The 20,850-nt window shown below is 46.5% G+C and overlaps 1 protein-coding gene across 1 annotated transcript in view; it reads right to left on the minus strand.

Annotated features, from left to right (window-relative positions):
• Positions 1-6,384: 6,384 nt before the first annotated feature.
• The window catches only part of frmd4ba (FERM domain containing 4Ba), a gene marked incomplete at its 5' end in the record, with an annotated part of 28,039 nt that continues 13,573 nt past the window's right edge, over positions 6,385-20,850 (minus strand). Inside the window, 13 exons of the mRNA XM_079242449.1 lie at positions 6,385-7,120; positions 9,714-9,937; positions 10,299-10,452; positions 10,544-11,280; positions 11,355-11,513; positions 13,562-13,697; positions 13,768-13,824; positions 13,919-14,147; positions 14,512-14,628; positions 14,708-14,841; positions 15,941-16,082; positions 17,133-17,268; positions 17,653-17,729. Coding sequence (XP_079098575.1) covers positions 7,104-7,120; positions 9,714-9,937; positions 10,299-10,452; positions 10,544-11,280; positions 11,355-11,513; positions 13,562-13,697; positions 13,768-13,824; positions 13,919-14,147; positions 14,512-14,628; positions 14,708-14,841; positions 15,941-16,082; positions 17,133-17,268; positions 17,653-17,729 — 2,319 coding nt within the window. The 3' untranslated portion in view covers positions 6,385-7,103. The remainder of the gene's footprint in view (positions 7,121-9,713; positions 9,938-10,298; positions 10,453-10,543; positions 11,281-11,354; positions 11,514-13,561; positions 13,698-13,767; positions 13,825-13,918; positions 14,148-14,511; positions 14,629-14,707; positions 14,842-15,940; positions 16,083-17,132; positions 17,269-17,652; positions 17,730-20,850) is intronic.

A 20,850-nucleotide genomic window follows, 5' to 3' on the forward strand; every position in this document is an offset into this window, starting at 1 on the left:
CTGCTGATAAAGTTTAGTTAAATCCAGAATAAAACGATGAAACTGCTGATCGCAGCTCTTCAGGTAGGCGGATCCACAGGTGAGGAGCCTCGTCGGGGGTTTCAGGGACCAGTGGAGGTCTTGTGTCCAGACCAGACCAGACTTCTGCAAACTTACCAATCCAAAGAGTATTTTTTGTCCTCAGTCCAGCTGAATAAAACTCCTTTAGAGACACAAATGACCTTTTATTAAATGACAACATCCAATGTTTGATAAATATCTGCTAAAAGAAATTTTCTTTGTTCAAGAAGCAAAGTTTAATTTTTATTTTAAGTTTAGAAATGATGGAAAAAACAAAACTTAAGCACAGAAGAAGACAGATACATTTCTCTGGTGAGATGTAAATAAGTTTCCAGCCTGGTGACGTTATGTTCAATGTAATAATTCCATGAAAACAGAAAAACACTTAAAACGTGTTTTTTTTTTTTTTTTTTAATCTTTCTTTAAAAACGTTCTTTTTTTTCTTTTTTTTTCCTTTTTAGCCAAGAGCTGCGTGGAAGCCACTTTGCAGGTTGCAGATTGCTGAACTAGACCAGTAAGAGATTTTAAAGCCAGTGAAAATATCTTTTTGCTGTTTCTGGAGGTTTCTTATGAGACTTCCACTGAGCAGCTCAGACACTGATTCCAGCTGATGTTCCTATATGGATCCACTTTCAGATTCCTGATCCACTGATGATGAATCCACAGTGTCTCGCTTTATTATGGTGTTTGTTGCATGTTGGTTCTCTTCCAGTGATGAAAAGTTGTTCCTGTTCTGGATGCTAGTATTCAGAACGTTGTTTCTGTTCTGGATGGTAGTATCCAGAATGTTGTTCCTGTTCTGGATGCTAGTATCCAGAATGTTGTTCCTGTTCTGGATGCTAGTCTCCAGAACGTTGTTCTGTTCTGGATGCTAGTATCCAGAACATTGTTCCTGTTCTGGATGCTAGTATCCAGAACATTGTTCCTGTTCTGGATGCTAGTATCCAGGATGTTGTTCCTGTTCTGGATGGTAGTATCCAGAATGTTCTTCCTGTTCTGGATGCTAGTCTCCAGAATGTTGTTCCTGTTCTGGATGCTAGTATCCAGAACGTTGTTCCTGTTCTGGATGCTAGTATCCAGAATGTTGTTCCTGTTCTGGATGCTAGTCTCCAGAATGTTGTTCCTGTTCTGGATGCTAGTCTCCAGAACGTTTTTTCAGTTCGGGATGGTAGTATCCAGAACGTTGTTCCTGTTCTGGATGCTAGTATCCAGAACGTTGTTCCTGTTCTGGATGCTAGTATCCAGAACGTTGTTCCTGTTCTGGATGCTAGTATCCAGAATGTTGTTCCTGTTCTGGATGCTAGTCTCCAGAACGTTGTTCCTGTTCTGGATGCTAGTATCCAGAATGTTCTTCCTGTTCTGGATGGTAGTATCCAGAATGAACGTTCCTGTTCTGGATGCTAGTATCCAGAATGAACGTTCCTGTTCTGGATGCTAGTATCCAGAACGTTGTTCCTGTTATGGATGCTAGTCTCCAGAACGTTGTTCCTGTTCTGGATGTTAGTCTCCAGAACGTTTTTTCAGTTCGGGATGGTAGTATCCAGAATGTTATTCCTGTTCTGGATGCTAGTCTCCAGAACGTTGTTCCTGTTCTGGATGCTAGTCTCCAGAACGTTGTTCCTGTTCTGGATGCTAGTATCCAGAATGTTCTTCCTGTTCTGGATGCTAGTCTCCAGAATGAACGTTCCTGTTCTGGATGCTAGTATCCAGAATGAACGTTCCTGTTCTGGATGCTAGTATCCAGAACGTTGTTCCTGTTATGGATGCTAGTCTCCAGAACGTTGTTCCTGTTCTGGATGCTAGTATCCAGAACGTTGTTCCTGTTCTGGATGCTAGTCTCCAGAACGTTGTTCCTGTTCTGGATGCTAGTATCCAGAATGTTCTTCCTGTTCTGGATGCTAGTATCCAGACTGTTGTTCCTGTTCTGGATGCTAGTATCCAGAACATTGTTCCTGTTCTGGATGCTAGTCTCCAGAACGTTGTCTCAGTTCTGGATGCTAGTATCCAGAACGTTGTTCCTGTTCCGGATGCTAGTCTCCAGAACGTTGTTCCTGTTCTGGATGCTAGTCTCCAGAACGTTGTTCCTGTTCTGGATGCTAGTATCCAGAATGTTGTTCCTGTTCTGGATGCTAGTGTCCAGAACGTTGTTCCTGTTCTGGATGCTAGTATCCAGAATGTTACTGGGATCCACATCTATCTTTGATATCTAGTAAACCAGTTGGGAACATCTCCTGGAGTTACATGCAGATATACTGAACATGATTCTGTCTCACAATGAGGAATAATCCTTCACAACATTCCTGGATCCAGATGTTGATCAGGATCACTGCCAACATTAAAAAGCCGTTCTCGGGGAAATATCACGAACGTCCCTCCAGTTGGTTTTACTTAAAGTTGCTAACAGACTGACAGACAAACACCGGCAGAAACATGACCTCCCTGAAGGAGGACGGTAGAAGAGATGACCTCCACCACACCAGTTTCCATTTCACCAGTGATCGTAGCATTACTTGTGGAGTTTGAGCCTCTACTGGTAAAATGAATAATAAGCTGACAAGCTGCTGTGGTATTTGGTTTAACATGGAGATGTATTGGGAAACTCAACCTATAAAAAGGCTGAAATCTGTTTTTTAAACTTAGTTTTTTCGCTGTGAACAGGAACCAGGTTTCACTTTGACTCAGCAGCAGTATTTCTTCCTGGGATCCATGGCGGTGATTTATTCCCTCCACTGTGCCTCATCCTCGTCTGTATTGTGAAACTAAGAGCAGCAGCGGTGACTCATCACACACAGTGGAGGTCCTTGTTCCTCCTGCTGCAGCTGCTGCGTTGAAGCCATCAGCAGGTTTGTGTTGCTGCATGCTCAACAGGTGTGTGTGTGTGTGTGAGTGTGTGTGTCTGGTGCTGGCGAAGAAGCACGTTCACAAGGTGGAAAATAGCGCCTTGCTTTGCAGTTGTTGCGGCGCGTTGCCAGCATGTTTTATAACAACTGTTTTCGTGTTGTGTTCAGTTTTTAAATGTTGGTAAATGTAGTCATCATCAGGTTTCATCATCAGTCTATCCATCCTGAAAAGACCTGAAACGCCACCGTTTACCACAAAAACTAAAGCAAATGCAGACGTAACCTCCCTGCTGAACAAATAAGTTCATTTATTAGCTGCAGGAGGAGACACCTCCATGTTTGAACGGTTTAAATTTGTCAACGCAGGGGCGCCGCCAGGAATTTTGGGTCCTATGAAAGACAATAGCATAGACGCCCCCCAACCCCCGCTTTATCGCTTTAATTGCTATATATACATACATATATATATATATATATATATATATATATATATATATATATATATATATATATATATATATATATAGCTTTTCATGGGAATAATAAAGATCTAGGGTTGTGTTTAACCCTTTATGGGGCAAGTGACTATTTTTCTATCACTTTGTTTCCTTTCATATTCAGCATGAAACTTTTTTTTCTGTTAATGTAACAACAGAATGGAGGTCTTGGTTCATACCAGAAGGACAATTTTAGGTTAATATTTCTAATTTGAAGGTATTTCATTGAGTGCCCTATAAAGGGTGAAATCACAGTGCATACATCTAACTAGGTTATTTTTTATATAAATGGTTTATCGGTTTATATTACTGCTGTATTTTATTACAACCTTTTTCTTTCTTTCTTTTTTTTTTTTTTTAAAAAGTATTTATTATTTTTAATGAAGGTTTAATTATTTTCCTATATAGTTTGTACATCTCTTTGGGCCCCTATCAAGTCGTGGGGTACTTAGACTCTTCCTAACCCCCCCCCCCCCCCCCCCCCCCCCCCCATATGGCGCCTCTGCATCAACATGATGCCAAGGAGGAAAGACATCATTGATCGTTACTGCCTGTAAGCGTGACAAGAGTTAGAAGTAGGGATGCACCGGAGTTCTGATCCGATACCTGAAATGTGAATATCTACAGATTCCGATATTTGCCGATACCAGATGTGTTTATGTGAACATTATTGTGACTATGGTTATGATTGCTGTTATAACTGTGTAAGATTTCATTAGGTTGTAATAAATGACCCATCCTTTCTGAAATTACCTCACCAATACAAATATAATAACATTACAGATCTAACAATTTCAACTAGTTTTATTCTGATTTGTCACAATTTACCAAAATACAACTATAAATGTGTGGTTTGGAAACAAAAATCTCGCTTTTAGTGTAACAAAAAATGTCACATTTTAACATTCAAGCCATTTATTTCTTTTAAAACACGTCTGAAGCATGTCATCAAACACATCAGCGCTGGCTTAACTAGCGTGGTATCGGTTGTGGTATCGGTACACTTTAATTAATACCAAGTACACACATGGTATTGTGCTAATACTATACTGATATCGATATCCTGCAATCCTAGTTAGAAGTTTGGAGTCCATCTTTCCACAGAGAGAACGGTTATCGACAAGCAGAAAACCTTCAGTACAGCCGATGATCTCCCCAGGGGTGACGTCGCAGCGAGTTCAGACCGTAAAGCTACATCTCAGACTCTCCAGGCCTCGGCGAGCAGCTTAAATGTCAACGTTCATGACAGTAACATTAGAAAAAGGCTGAATAACGAGTTGTTGGGAAGGATTGCAGGAAAGGCGTCCGCTTTGGGCCGCAGAGCTACATCTGGACAACAAAACAGCTGGAAAACACCTGGACCACGATGGAGACATAACTTGCTATGATGCTAAAATGAGCAGAAAACATCAGCACACCTCCACCAACTGTTGGCACGGTGGTGGCAGTATGGTGATCTGGGCACCGTTGAGAGGACCACAAACTCCTTAAGCTTGGCTGAAAGTGGCTCCTGCAGCAGTAAATCTGCATCAGAACCGCAGCGAGTCTGCGAGCTGAAGTGAGCCAGAATCCAGACCTGAACCTCCGCGACCCGCAGCGGCGCTTTACGTTTCAGCTTCACTTTTTATCTTCTGAGATATAAAAACTTCTTATTGTGAGAAAATGAAAACAGCTGTGGCTCCAGGAGCACGTTTCACTGCACATGTGACAAACATCTGCATCATATTTACATGTGTTGCTAGGCAACACAGGTGTCATCTTTTCACCAGAAGTGTGTGACAGAGCAGATCTGCGCTAATCACACATCCCTTCGTATCGACGCAGCTGATCATGTGACCAATTAATGACCCATCAGAACCTCTGTGGTCCTCGTGTGACCCTCTGAAACTAAACCAGCGCAGCTTGCGTAGACGTGATGCGACTGTTCTTTCTCCAGAACTCATCAGACGGAGTTTCTGATCCTGCAGGAGCTGCGGAGCAATGAGGCCATTTTAGTCTAGTGGTTCTGGTGTGTGTGTGTGTTGGGTGTGTGTGCGTGTGTTGTAAATGAAGGAAAGGAAAAACAATAAAACCTTTTTGTTTTTAGAGTGAAGTGTCATCAGGAACAGCCTCCCCTGATGTCTGACTGCAGCTGGTGGGAGGCAGCAGAGACAGAGGGAGACAGCTGGATACACCCCCCTCACTCCCCTCCCTTACCTCCCCCCACCCCCATGAGCGCCTCGGGTAGACTAGGAACTGGAAGCGACTCAGACCTCCTCTGAGTTCCTCAAGAGACACAACACTTTAACCTGGAATAGGAAAAGAAGCAGGCTGAGGAAGGAAGGAAGGGAGGGAGGGAGGAAGGAAAGAAGGAAGGGAGGGAGGGAGGAAGGAAGGGAGAGAGGGAAGGAAGGAACAGAGGGAGGGAGGGAGGAAGGAAGGAATGGAGGGAGGGAGGGAGGAAGGAAAGAAGAAAGGAAGGGAGAGAGGGAAGGAAGGAAGGGAGAGAGGGAGGAAGGAAATAAGGAAGGAAGGGAGAGAGGGAGGGAGGGAGGAAGGAAGAAAAAGGAAGGAAGAAAGGGAGGGAGGAAGGAAGGAAGTAGAAAGAAAGGGAGGGATGGAGGTAAGGAGGGAAGGGAGGGAGTAAAAAGGAAGGAAGAAAGGGAGGGAGGAAGGAAGGAAGTAGAAAGAAAGGGAGGGATGGAGGTAAGGAGGGAAGGGAGGGAGTAAAAAGGAAGGAAGGAGGGAGTAATCAGAAGGGGGAGAGAGGGAGGGAGGGGATATAAGACTTGCAGAGTGAAACATGGCGGTTGGACGTGAACATGGAGGTGTGTAAAGTCGTCATCGTCAGGTGACGGGAGGCAGTCTGGACTTACTGGTGTGTCTGCTGGTACAGACTGGTTTGGTGAGATCGCCACAGCAACGCTGCACTCAGACGTTTCACACAGAGTCAGATTTTCTCTCTTTTATTCCAAACAGATGACAGAAGTAAAACGTAAGAACCAGCTTGATGATCAGAGACTATATATTACCTGCTTCTCAAATACTTTAAAAAACACGTGTGTGTATTTTTACACACACTCTTAAAAAACGACACAAGTGTGTATTTTTACACACAGACTCGTCTCTACAGAGACGAGGAGCACCAGCCATGATTTCCAGCACGGATGGCGTGTTCACGCCACAAACAGTAGAGACAGTCACACTGGTTAATACTTGGGGAGGGGGGGGGGGCTCCAGTATTTGGCTCCCAGTAAGTACTGGGAGGATGAAACACAGGAAGTGGAGATGAACTGGATCCAGGAAGACGCCACGTTTTCCTCATTTTTAATGAGTTCAGTCCCTTCATGTTGACGTCTTGGCGTCCACGTCTGTTGTTCACCAGCGCTGCGTTTCCCTTTGACAGAGTCAGACTGGGTCCTTCGGATCCAGGTTCAGTGGCAGGGATATCGCCATGGTTACGACACTCCACGGAGATCTCAGAATCCAGGTTCTTCTGCATTCGGAGGAAATTAAATTAAAGTACTTCATATGTTGAACACGCTGAGTTCCTTCATTTTCCGTGTGCGTTTTCCACAAGAGCAGGCAGGAAAAGGTAAGTGCAGTCCGTAAGGCACGCCCACAAACATCCCACCATGCGGAGACTAAACTATCGTTCCTGGTTTGGAGTCTTCGTGCCAGCAGATCCGGTCCTCTGGATCCACGCCGCTATGAAGGTCTGTCTGGCTCACATGTATGAAGGATCTGGAACAAACACGGGACAGAAACACGTCAGGAGGACAACAGCATGCTTCATCCTGGGCTCTATACTGGTCCTGTTTGGTCCAGTCTGTTTGGACCAGACTGGTGTCAATACTCTGGTTCTGCTCACTCTGGACACATTCTGATGAAAACTAGATCCGGTCTGAACACCAGAGTAAATCCAGACTGGATCCAGTAGAACCAGACTCAATACATTGATTGTTGCGTGCAGGTTTTGGTCCTGGCCAATCAGAGAGCAGGATTTTTGGGAACATCGCCCCCTGGTGAGCAGCTGCTGTAACGGCACGACGTGACCGAGCTTTTTGTCCTGCTGGAGTAAAGGGAGGTGGGACCAGACCGAGTCTACCAGACCGTCCCGGACCAGACCGAGTCTACCAGACCGTCCCGGACCAGACCGTCCCGGACCAGGCCGAGTGTACCAGACCGTCCCGGACCAGGCCGAGTGTACCAGACCGTCCCGGACCAGGCCGAGTCTACCAGACCGTCCCGGACCAGGCCGAGTGTACCAGACCGTCCCGGACCAGATCGAGTGTACCAGACCGTCCCGGACCAGATCGAGTCTCCCAGACCGTCCCGGACCAGGCAGAGTCTACCAGACCGTCCCGGACCAGGCCGAGTGTACCAGACCGTCCCGGACCAGACCGAGTGTACCAGACCGTCCCGGACCAGGCCGAGTCTCCCAGACCGTCCCGGACCAGGCCGAGTCTCCCAGACCGTCCCGGACCAGACCGAGTCTACCAGACCGTCCCGGACCAGGCCGAGTGTACCAGACCATCCCGGACCAGGCCGAGTCTACCAGACCGTCTCGGACCAGACCATCCGTACTGTCACAGACCATCCAGTCTATCCCAGACCATCCGGACCATCACGGACCGTCCCAGACCATCCAGACTATCCCCGACCATTCGGTCTGTCCTGGACCATCCAGACTATCCTGGACCATCTTGACCGTCTCGGACCTTCCAGACCGTCCCGGACCATCCAGACTATCCTGGACCATCCAGACCGTCCCAGACCATCCAGACTATCCTGGACCACCTGGACTGGACCATCCAGACTATCCTGGACCATCCAGACTATCCTGGACCATCCGGACTGTCACAGACCATCCAGACTATCCTGGACCACCTGGACTGGACCATCCAGACTATCCTGGACCATCCAGACTATCCTGGACCATCCGGACTGTCACAGACTATCCAGACTATCCTGGACCATGCCGAGTCGACCAGACCGTCCCGGACCAGGCCGAGTCTACCAGACCGTCCCGGATCAGATCGAGTGTACCAGACCGTCCCGGACCAGGCCGAGTCTACCAGACCGTCCCGGACCAGATCGAGTGTACCAGACCGTCCCGGACCAGGCCGAGTCTACCAGACCGTCCCGGACCAGGCCGAGTCTCCCAGACCGTCCCGGACCAGGCCGAGTCTACCAGACCGTCCCGGACCAGGCAGAGTGTACCAGACCGTCCCGGACCAGATCGAGTCTACCAGACCGTCTCGGACCAGACCATCCGTACTGTCACAGACCATCCAGTCTATCCCAGACCATCCGGACCATCACGGACCATCCAGACCGTCCCAGACCATCCAGACTATCCCCGACCATTCGGTCTGTCCTGGACCATCCAGACTATCCTGGACCATCTTGACCGTCTCGGACCTTCCAGACCGTCCCGGACCATCCAGACTATCCTGGACCATCCAGACTGTCCCAGACCATCCAGACTATCCTGGACCACCTGGACTGGACCATCCAGACTATCCTGGACCATCCAGACTATCCTGGACCATCCGGACTGTCACAGACCATCCAGACTATCCTGGACCACCTGGACTGGACCATCCAGACTATCCTGGACCATCCAGACTATCCTGGACCATCCGGACTGTCACAGACTATCCAGACTATCCTGGACCACCTGGACTGGACCATCCAGACTATCCTGGACCATCCGGACTGTCACAGACCATCCAGACTATCCTGGACCATCCAGACTATCCCAGACCACCCGGACTATCCCGGACCACCCTGGTGTGAATACCCCCAACGTCTCTGGTATGTTAATACAATCAGTTTCAAACAGGGTAAAATGAAAGATGCAAACGGACACAACAACGATTTTTAGATGTAGGTACGGATGTTCATTCCCCCCCCCCCACAAGGATGACAAGCAGGAGGTGATGCTTAAAAACACACAGGTCCAGGTACCTCTACATTCTGGTTTCCCACCCTACTTTGGAGGAAAAGGAGTAAACTTTTCTGTTCAGCAGCAAAGCAAGCAGCACCCGACTTCTCCAGAGGCCCCGTCGGACACGCCATCTTATCACAGCTTTGCCGTTGTGGCGGGGGGCCAAAGGTCACGGGTGAGCGTCTGCATGCGCCATGCAGGCAAACAGCAGGAAAACAGACAAAGCAGAGCAGAAAAGGCAGCCGACACGCTGATTTATGGATAAGCCATGCAGTTTCTTCGTCATAGGTGACCACGAAGAATCAAACATCAGTTCACTTCCAAGCACGAGCAAGCAGGCGGTGGCGTTACCGCGGCAACACGCTCAGGCCGCTGTTTACTTACTATGAGCTACCTGACTGAGCCTGTGCCCTCTGGAGGATTGCGGCTGAGCGGGGCTGCCGGCCAGCTGCCTGACCCGACGGCCAGGGGAGTGGGAGGGCGAGGAGCAGGAGGAGAGCAGGGAGCAAGTGGAAGGGGAAGAACTAGCAGGGGAAAAAGTAGAGCGCCTCTGAGAGCCGTCAGGGCTGTGCCAGGAGCCCTCTAAAGGCTGGGTGGTGGCGGCGTATCTATAAGAAAGCAGGGGCCGATGGACAGTTAAAGACAGCAGAAGCATTGTGAAGCTCTGAGGAAGCACAGATCCGTGAAAGCTGCTGCTACGCCAGGCTGCCACGCTGAACCGCTCCATGTGTGTGGATCGCTCCGTTAGTAAGGGGGGGGGGGGGGCTAGAGCAGCAAAGGAACCGAGGATACAGACTAGTCCACAGTACCGTCGTGTGATGGATTAAAGCAAAGTAAAGAGCAGTTTGAGATTTTCTGCCGCTCCCCCTTTTAGGTAATTAAGTACGAACACTTAGCTGGGGGGGATAAAGAGGATCAGGGAGGGGCTTACTGGATCACGGGAAAAGCTGTGGCTAAGTTTTTTCTCACCTGGTGTGGGCGGCGTGGTTGTTGTGGGCGGCATGGTTGTAGGAGACGGCGCTGTAAGAGTAGGAGAGTGACTCGTGCACCGGCATGTCGTACTCCGACACGCCGCGGCCGCTCATGTGGGCATGCCAGTTTCCACTGGAAGGGGCTGTGGATACTGGAGAAGAAGCAAACCAGTTATGAGGTGATGCATGAAGCAGAAGGAAAAGCGGTGTGTGTGTGTGTGTGTGTGTGTGAGATGGTCTAACCTGATGAGTAGGAAACAGTCCTGCTGCTGCTGCTGTACGGTGGGCGCAGGCTCTGATAGCCCGGCTGCTGCTGCGAGCCTCGGTCGTAGTCGTAGTTGTAGGCGGGTTGTCTCGGCGCCGCGTTGCGCTGGTACCAGCTCAGCAGGTGCTCGCTCACCAGTGCTCTCTGGATGTTCCGGCTCACCTGCTCGCTGTTGTGGTGCGTGGGGCGGTTCCGGGGCGGCCGCAGGGTGGCGTACGGGTTCTGGGAAAAACCGTCCATCTGGTCGGGAGCGTAGTGTGAGTCGTGGTAAGCTGCTTGCGTGTGGTGGTAGGTCGGGTTGACGTTATAATGTCCTTCCATCTCGTTTTCGTACACGTAGGCTCCGTTGGCGTACGGTTCCGGCTCCCTGAGGCAACCGGCGATGTAATAAGCTGTGGTGGCGGGGCGCCCCCGGGGCTGGTAGGCGTAGCAGCGGGCGTCCGGCTGAGCCAGGTTGGGCATGCTGCCTGTGTTGGCGTACATGTCTTTTCTGTGGCGGCCGCGAGCTCGACGTCTGTGATTGGCTGGAATGCTGTACTCCACGCTGGACTGGCTGGTGTAGGAGGAGCCGTCGTCGAGGACCTCGGTGCTGTTGCTGCGTCTGGCGTGGGAGACCGTGACTGTGGGTATGGGGGGTTTGGCCTCAATGATGAAATGGGACTGGGACTCCAGGCTGCCGCTGCGCTGGCGGAAATGCTGCGGAGCATCCTTCGACCTGAGCGCGGATAAAAACGGATGTTTAGACTGGTTACAGAACAGTATGCGGAGCCTATCTCTCTGAAGTCTTACCTGAGCTGTGTGCTGCTGTAGGCGTTGCGGGTGAGGAGGGGAGTGGGGGGCATGCTGCGAGCATCACGCGGCTGTCTTGAAGCTGGTTTAAACGAGCTGCTGCAGCTCCATAAGGCGTCACTGGGACTGCACTGGAACGATTCCTGGCTGTAGTTTAATCTGGAACACAGATAAGAATTTCCTTTTCTTTTGAACGGTTTATTCAGCTGCTCCCAACATGGAAATAAATAAATAAAGCTCTAAAAAGTGTGTGCAGCACTTCCTTCCACCTGACTGGCTGCCTTTACAGACACCATTGATCCTTATTTTCATGCCTCAGCAAGCAGAGCAAGGACCTGGAAGGATTTTAAATCTCCTAAATGTTCCTGCTTCCCTCTTCCTTTCTGGCCTCAGCTCTGCCGTCTGCTCCCTCACAGGCAGCGACATGTCGGGCTTTTTCCTTCTATTTTTACAGCGTGTGCTTTCGGGCTGATAAGGAAGAGATTGTTGGAGAGGCAGGAGAAGAAGGAAAGTGGTGATGGGCAGGAATGTGACTCTGGATCTGCTCTGCAAGTCTGCACGAGCTCCATGCTTTCAGCTATTTGAGTGTCTCAGCTGCGGTTTTGTTATTTTTCATCTCTGCCCTGATGGGATACAGAAATCTCTTCTGATCAGCCTTTCTGTATTGCTTTGCTTAGATGTATGAACCCAAGTGGCTATATTATACGTAGCCATGTTCACATGGACACAAGTTGGGATTAAAGAGTTTAACAAGGGTGAAATGGCTTCATGTAGGATTCTGATCTCCTTCATCTGGATGAAAACTGATGGGTTTTGTTGATGGTTTATCCAAAAAGTGTGAATGAAATCATGCTCTGAATGTAGGATATGATCCTGGCCTGTTAGTCTCCATATTGTACTGTTCACCAAACTCAAATGCATGTTTTAGACATGTTCGTCAGCCAAAACATCTGAGTCAGATTACAGAACTTTCTCATCAAGATCTTTGCAGCCTGTTAATGAGCCTTTTGTTTCATTCAGGTGTGTTAGAGAAGAGATAGCAATAAAATATGCGGGGCAGGGAATCCTGAAGACCTGGATTAGGAAACACTGGTCTAGTGGAAGACATGCCAGGACCAACATAGAACTGACTGGCACGTGAAACAAATACATAACTTGATATTTTAAAAGAAATTAAATGTCTTAGGGGGAGGCAACATAAGAAATAAATATGCACACGCATTTGTTTACGCCAAAAACGCCAGTTCTACTTCTGTAGCTCTGGATGAGTCCAATCAAAATGGTTGCTAGCACATGTAAACATGGCTAGCGACCATTAGCACATCTAAACATTGCTAGCAACTGTTAGCTTCATGTAAACATGGCTAGTGACCTTTAGCTGAATGTAAACATGGCTAGCGACCATTAGCTTCATGTAAACATGGCTAGCGACCGTTAGCTGAATGTAAACATGGCTAGTGACCATTAGCACATGTAAACATGGCTAGTGACCGTTAACGTCATGTAAACATGGCTAGCAACTATTGGCTTTATGTAAACATGGCTAGCGACCGTTAGCACATGTAAACATGGCTAGTCACCGTTAGCACATGTAAGCATGGCTAGCGACCGTTAGCTTCATGTAAACATGGCTAGTGACCATTAGCACATGTAAACATGGCTAGTGACCATTAGCTTCATGTAAACATGGCTAGTGACCATTAGCTGAATGTAAACATGGCTAGTGACCGTCAGCTTCATGTAAACATGGCTAGTGACCATTAGCACATGTAAACATGGCTAGTGACCATTAGCTTCATGTAAACATGGCTAGTGACCATTAGCTGAATGTAAACATGGCTAGTGACCGTCAGCTTCATGTAAACAGGCTAGTGACCGTTAGCTGAATGTAAACATGACTAGTGACCGTCAGCTTCATGTAAACATGGCTAGTGACCGTCAGCTTCATGTAAACATGGCTAGCGACCGTTAGCTTCATGTAAACATAGCTAGTGACCATTAGCACATGTAAACATGGCTAGTGACCGTTAGCTTCATGTAAACATGGCTAGTGACCGTCAGCTTCATGTAAACATGGCTAGTGACCGTTATATGACAGAGCATGACTGAGTTTGGGTCAAGTGGTGCCTGAATGCAGCTCTGCTAACATGCTGCTAACCTTTGATTAGTCACAGCTTCTGAAAACGTTTAGAACAAAACATGCTTACCTGCTGTCTGTGAGCTGGTCCTGAGCAGACGCCCGTCTATCCATGTTGTAGTGGATGTCCAGAGTCTCCGCGTGGTGCGGCCGTGGGGAATACTGGACTGATCGAGAGCGCTGCCTCTGGGACCCGAGTTCCTCCTCTGCAAGAAGAGAGTATGTCAGTAAAAGGAAGGAATGATGGGAAAACTGGTGCATACCAAGCGAACTCACCATCATCCAGTGTGAGGCTGTCAGACAGAGAGCTGAGGTCTGAAGGGTTGGCATCATCTGAGGAGAGAAAAATCTCATCAGTTTCTATCTAACCAGCACTGAGCCTCCACAGGCTACGATAAGCATGTAATTTCCACAGCGGCTGATCTACCTGCTAAAATCAGTGAGGCTCTCTGAGTGGGTATCCTTCCCTTTCTGATCCTATAGGCATTTATCTCCTGTTCAATGTCCTGCAGTTTCCTCATTGCATCCTGGCAGTTATTTTTCCTCTTCCTCTTCACTGTCTTGCTGAGGTCGTCCTCGTTGGCTAGCTTCATGGCTGCCTCCACAATTTTCTGCTGCAAGGCAAACCTGCTCTCCAGATTCCTAAGATGTGGGTCCTGTAGGGAAGCACGAACACCCACACAGTTAGCAGGGAATTTCCAACAAATACATACAGATCTTGTCAACGGAGCTCCTTTGAACAAGAAAACAGGCTTCAAACACCCTGAGATGAGTCAACAGACACAACATGGAGTTTATCTGAAGACGTTACATGTCGGCATGCTGGCTTATTCAGAAGCACGTTTATTTTCATGCTTCCAACTAAGGTGCAGATGATAACTAGCTGAAATAAAGCACAGTGTAATTTAAACTCCTCACCCTTGTGGATTAAAATTGAGAAACAAACACTGTGGTGCACTCAGTATGACGAGCTACGTTACATAACAGACACAAACACAGTAAAACATAATCTGTACCAACCTCGTCGTGAGGGAAAAGGTCATTCAGTTTAAACGCCGTCCCAACGCGGCGCCTCACCTGCGGGGCCTTCTCGCCTGGGGCCAGGGGATACTCCTTCGGCAAGCGGCCGGTTAGATCCTGCAGGTGAAAATGAATGAGCGGCATTTGGTTTGGACTCATTTGGACGTGTAACGTGAGTAGAGATGCAGGGACTTACGGCTTCCCGCATGCAGATCTCCTTCAGTTCTGCCAGTTTCTGCGTCAGTGTGTCTTTAAGGTCCTTTTCCTTCTTTTTTAATTCAGCTATCTTCTCTTTTTTCTGCTCCTCGCTGACTTCAGAGTCAGCAGAACCTGGAAGAAGTAGCACGTATGAGATAATCAGACATGTATAAAGTACTAGAAATCAAGACTCAAGTACAAGTACTCTATAAATGAAGTTACCTGAATAGAAGTTGAAGTGTTCTTTAAGTGCCCCACTTAAGTAGAAGTACTAAAGTATTCAACACTTTTTGTACTTAAGTATTACAAGTAGTTTATTTTAAATTTTTTACTCAAGTACTGAAAGTAAAAGTAGTTTAATGTGTTGTGTATTTATTTCAGACAACATTAAACTTTGTTTATCATATTGTTTATGATTTCAAACGTTTAGCCTGACATTACTAAATCCTTTTGCTGGAGCAGTAGTACATGAACAGGAACATCCATGAAAAAAAACACATATCAAGTGTGTTCATTCCCCTCCATAGCTTTTTCCCCTTCTTAAACTAGTAAGTATGCTTTAAATGCTTGTTTTTAATGTAAAGACGTCTCTCTTCATCCATAACTTATGGCAACTAAAGGCAAGTTGGCCACTTATAAGGTAGTTCTTCTGTGAAACTATAGTAATTAGTATTGTTGCGGATGTGTCCCTTTGGAGGACACACACACACACTTTTATACGGTTATGTCGCTTACTTATAAAGCACAAGAGACATATTATGTTGCTGCTAACTTGCTGCATGACGCTCCTTCACTCCCGCTCAGCAAAGCTGCCAGAGCTTCTTTTGCTAGAGGAAAGAGGTTCCACTCTTTCTATTTTTTTTTTTTTAACTGGCATGAAACTGAAACTTACGCACTTACATACAGAGATTGTCTATAATGACACACATCACACTCCAACAAGTATCGTGGATTTAAACAAATTACCATTGTGTTTTCTTATTTTCTGTTGTAACGAATAACGACGCAGGACAATAAAAATGTATCGGAGTAAAAGTATCATAGTGATCCAAAATATGTAGGTGAGTAAAAGTAGAAGTAGGAGAGAAAAGTAATACTTCAATAAAGTAGAGATACCACATTTTACTACTTAAGTACAGTAGTGAAGTAGTTCTACTTGGTTACTATACATCTATGGAGATAAATGAGTGATTAACTCATCAGTCTGATGTGAACCGTTTGCTCTGATTACCTGCTGAGATCAGGCTTCCGTTGCTGGCCATTATTAGGGGATCTTTGCCATCTACGGTGGAGAGTTTATTGATCCGTGGGACGCAGATCTCCGTCAGGTCCATGGCGATGTCTCCTGAACTCCTGGTTGTGGTCATCTTTGACTGAAAGGGGTGAGAAAGTCATGAGGAGGGAACATAGAAGAGATGGAGGGGTTCTGAGTATTTCATTTTAATGGCTGCGCTCCGTTTGCGTGCCTGGCGCTCCTCTATCATCAATCAGTGTGAGCTCTATTCCTGGATGAACGCTGACACACCATCTGCCTCTGAGCGAGACGGTGGCTGAAAAACCTCATCTGACTGCAGCCACACACACACACACTCATTCATCTCCCCCATAAAATGCACATCACACACCGCTCATTCTTCATGAAGGCCCCGATTCTCAGCAGATATGCATCGTAAACATGACAAAGGAAAGTCATCTGCAGGACAATTCTTACAACTTCTACAGAATGTGAAAATGCTGATAGAGAAACAAAAACATCCTCCAGACTTACACCTCACATTTACATGTTGTTGTCTGAGCTGCAGATGAAGAAAATAAAACACACATTTTCATTTTATAATGTAAATAAACAGTTTCCCGACATAAAGCTGAGTCGTGTTGATCCTGGAAGTCAGGGATATCCTTCTGTCCAAACATTTACACAAGTCTTGAGTGTGAGAGGTGAATCAGACGAGTCACATGACGACGAAGCAACAAAGCTGCTTGTCTCTTCCTGTTCAGACTCATCACAGTGCTTCACGTCTATCTTCAGGTTTAATGTCGTGCAACACTACGTTTTTATTGTGGCCACAAACTGCTACAAAAGGTGTGAGGAGCCTCTTATTTACTCTGTGACCTCACATGCACAAACACAGAGAAAAAGCCTGAGCAGATGTCCTTATTAGGACATCGTTGACTTCACCGTTGACAACCGAACCCTGATGTGAACCAGTGTACGTCTAACCCCAGCCTGACCTCAGTTCCCACCAGAGCACCAAACCTGAACAACAAGTCCACATGCAGGCACAGACCTGCCCGACCCTGACCGCAGGCCGGCTCACATGTGCAGGTCGTCACATACGGTGGGCGCGCTCCTAATGTGTCATGTGGTGCGAGTGTAATATGTGAGGTAGGTGAGTCAGCGGAGGGAAGAAACAGACACTCACTTTGCTTTGCTTGGTGTCCAGGTAGAACTGGTGCTGACTAATGGCCATCACCCAGATGGTTTTGATCAGAGAGTGGCTGGCATACCACGTGTGGATAACCAGGCCAGTCTGTCCGAATGTCCGCTTGGTCACTGTCCTGTAGAACACAAGACGAGGCAGTTTGTCTCAGTCCCAGAAGGGAATCTGCGCAGCTAAGAAGCGGGATTCATTATTAATAACAGAGTTGTTAATTAATCCATTTACATGTTTGAATCTGAAACTGAAAAGACTGGTTCGACTTGCTAAAAGTGACACATTAAAGCCAGCAGGGTGCGTGTGTGTGGGGTGGGGGTGTCTCAGAGGTCATCTAACAACAGGATAACACTTATTTAACACAGAGGTTGGAGCCATTAACAAGGTGTTTTAAATGGGCTGCAGGCGTCCTTCACTGAGGCAGGACGAGTGAAGAAAGGACAGCGGCTAAATTAGGACACTTCAAAGATGGCTTCAGATGCACGAAGCGGATCATCCGCCTGCTGACCTGTGCGGGTCGTTCACCTCCACTGCAAATTTCTTCTCCCGGAAGTACAAATTCTCCAGCTGCTTCCACTGAAATAACTGAGAAAGAAAAAGGGAGAGAGAGTTGAGAGGAAAGTGGGGGTGTGTAGAGACAACACACACCAAGTGGATTTACAGCACATAAACAGAAAGCAGCTGAAGCAGAAGGTTGTTAAACATTCAGAGTGAGAAGACTTGTGTGAGTGAGCAGGCATGAGAGTGGTTAGCTTTGTTTCAGCCCCCCCAGCCTGCCTTACAGCACCGTTTACAACAAACACAACACAGCAGCTGAAGCCGTGAGAAGTCAGGTGTGTGTTGGTCCAGGGACAAGCTGCAGCTGAGCCAGGCGGCCAGCTCTGCCAGAATCAAACATCTGCTCCACTCACTGAACAGGTCTGGAGCCACATGCCACAGACCAAGCCTTCCCTTTCTGTCATTCAGCAAAAACATCCAGGAAAACAGGGAAAAAGTGGGAACTAAAACACGTTTTTACCTGTAAAAACCAATAAAAAGCTCAACATCCTGCAGATCAGGCAGCACATTACGCACCATAGCATGAGAAAAAAGAAGCGGTTATATCCGCTTACACATCTCCCAGCCTGGAGCTGGTCTGTACAGATCGCCCCAGTTATTAAGGTACAACACAACCAGGAAACACCTCCAACAAGGAAACTAAAGCATGAAAACTTTTAACTATTTAACTGGTGTAGACAATAACAGGGCTTACCCAGAGGTTTAGCTGCTTTTCTTATCAGGTCTCTGTGGAATTCTCTTGGGTTTATATTGAATCCTTTCCCACAGGGCTAAAGCTTCCTCCAACAATACTCCCTCTTGTCTGTTCTCAGAGAGCCAAATAGGTGTTGCAAGAGTTTCAGCTGAGGCGGCCACACCCCCCCTCTTTATCCTGGATCCCCTCCTCCTCTGACATCACTGATACCTCACGCAGCTTGTCCTCTCTCTCTCTCTCTCTCTCTCTTCCTTTCAGTCCAACCAGACGAGCAGGTTGTACGCAGGTATTTGCTTTTTTTTTTTTTTTTCTTCTTTGTTAGAAGATATTTAACCTCTGCTCTGCTTCCCATCACTCACACCTTGATGTTCCACATCTAATTCAGGAAGACATCTGCTTTTGGCATTATAAATGTCACACTAAGCAAAGCTGTGCAGTCAAATCCAAGACAAGTCCCTAAATGGGCCAGAAATCCACACAGTGAGACTCTTAACCAGAATATGATGCTCTTATGAGAAACATTTACCAGATGATTCTGTTTATAAAGCAACACAAAAGGCTGATTTAATGTTTCCTGTGCTGCTGCTGCAGAAAGGTGGGCTGTTCCACATGCAGCAGCAGGGTTCATGCAGGAACCTAATTCACAGCCACTTCTCACTGTCGCTTTGCATCTTTAACACAGTAAGCAGCCATTAAAGGGGTCGACCTATAAACACACTTCGCCACATCTTCCTCCACTTCCAGATGAAACCAGAAGAGCCATCTTTAAACTATGTAGATGATGTGACACACCTACAACTCCAGTTACACCATTACAAGGAAGAAGGAACCAGTGTCTTTCCTTTAACTCAAATATTGAACTAAACAAGCAGATAAAAACCAGCCTTCTTCTGTAGAAACAAATATTAATCCAATTGGAAACTTGATGCTGGCTCTCAACAAGCAGCAACTTTAGCAGCTATGCTTCTGCTAGCTCTTTCCAGATATAAAGCTCTAACCCACCACTGGTTAACTGGTCTTCATACGCAGACGACTGCACTGGTATATTTTCATTTATAAACCAGTAACTGCTTTACCAGCAGTGTATCTAACTTCCTGAGTGTAATTACAGCCTCCACTCAGAAGCTTTTATTACATCCAGTGTTCCTGCAGAAGGTATACAACTTATCCTACGATACTGCAGCGAAAGATGAACGACAGCGGAGGGTTTTTAACATATTTTGAGGAAGATGGAGAAAGCTTCATCAGATGGTTGTTAATCTTGTTTTATTGCAACTGTTTTACTTTTTGTTTCTGTTCACAGTTACTTGGATACGTGTAGTGTAAATACTACGATATGTTTCACAATGAGATGTTAACACAGTGAAACTCACCTGATTCATTCAACATAATTCCAGTTTTTTTAAACAAGTTTGTGGTTTTCATTGTGAAACCGGGACATAAATTCATGCTGTCTGCATTTACATGGCTCTTCTTTTAGCCAAAAGTCTAATTACAGGAGGGTGGAAGTTTGCCAGAAATGCCTGTGGTTTCAGATGGGATCAGGCTGTTTGGATGCAGCTCACACCCACAAACTAAGCCCCCACCACCACCATCACCCCCCCACCCCACCTAGGGTAGTTAGTTAGGCCACAAAAAATATCATACATGAATGAAAATGTGTGAAAAGCCGTGACTCACATGATCTGCCACTCCCTTCAAATAGCTCATCACATACCGGCTCTGGCCAGCTGGCGATGCCGCACGTTGATACAACATGACGCATCAAGTTGTGAAAAGCTGACTGGACAAGGGTACCAGAAGGAACCCCGTCCTTTACATCACACCAACATTTTTCACAATCGGAGAACGTTTTGTTTTGGTGTAGCTGGATCAGTGTCGTAACAAGCAACACCGAGGGGAAGGTAAGGTAGAAGGAAAAGTCTGGCTTTTGTCTTTCTGTGTTTAAGCATCAGTCTCACGTCTCTTCAGGAGCTCCAGCTAACATTCACGTAGAGGAAGACTAGTTATTCTACAAAAAAAGGCCATAAGGGTCATCAATCACGCAGGATACATAGATCATACAAATAATTTATTTTTGAAAGTACGTTGCCTTAAACTCTGTGACTTAGTTAAGTTTAAAATAGCTTAATTTATGATCAAAGTAATAAGAAGTCATATATCAGAAAAGATGTTTAAAGACAGAGTTGCTGCGTACAGTCTGCGAGGTGAAGCCATGTTACAGAAGTCAGATGTACACACTGCCCTAAAAAGCAGATGTATGGAGTAAACTTGTGGAATGAATTAAGTGATGTTTTAAAATCATGTATTAATATTTTCAATTTTTAAAAAAAATATAGTAATTGTGGTTGGATGAATATAAAAAAGAAAACAATTCATAATTTAATTTGTTGTTTTAATTTAGTCATTTCACTGATGATTCAGTATGTAAAGGTTTGAGATATAATTGTGTTA

Source organism: Telmatherina bonti, assembly GCF_933228915.1.
Source record: "Telmatherina bonti genome assembly, chromosome: 6".
NCBI lineage: Eukaryota > Metazoa > Chordata > Actinopteri > Atheriniformes > Telmatherinidae > Telmatherina > Telmatherina bonti.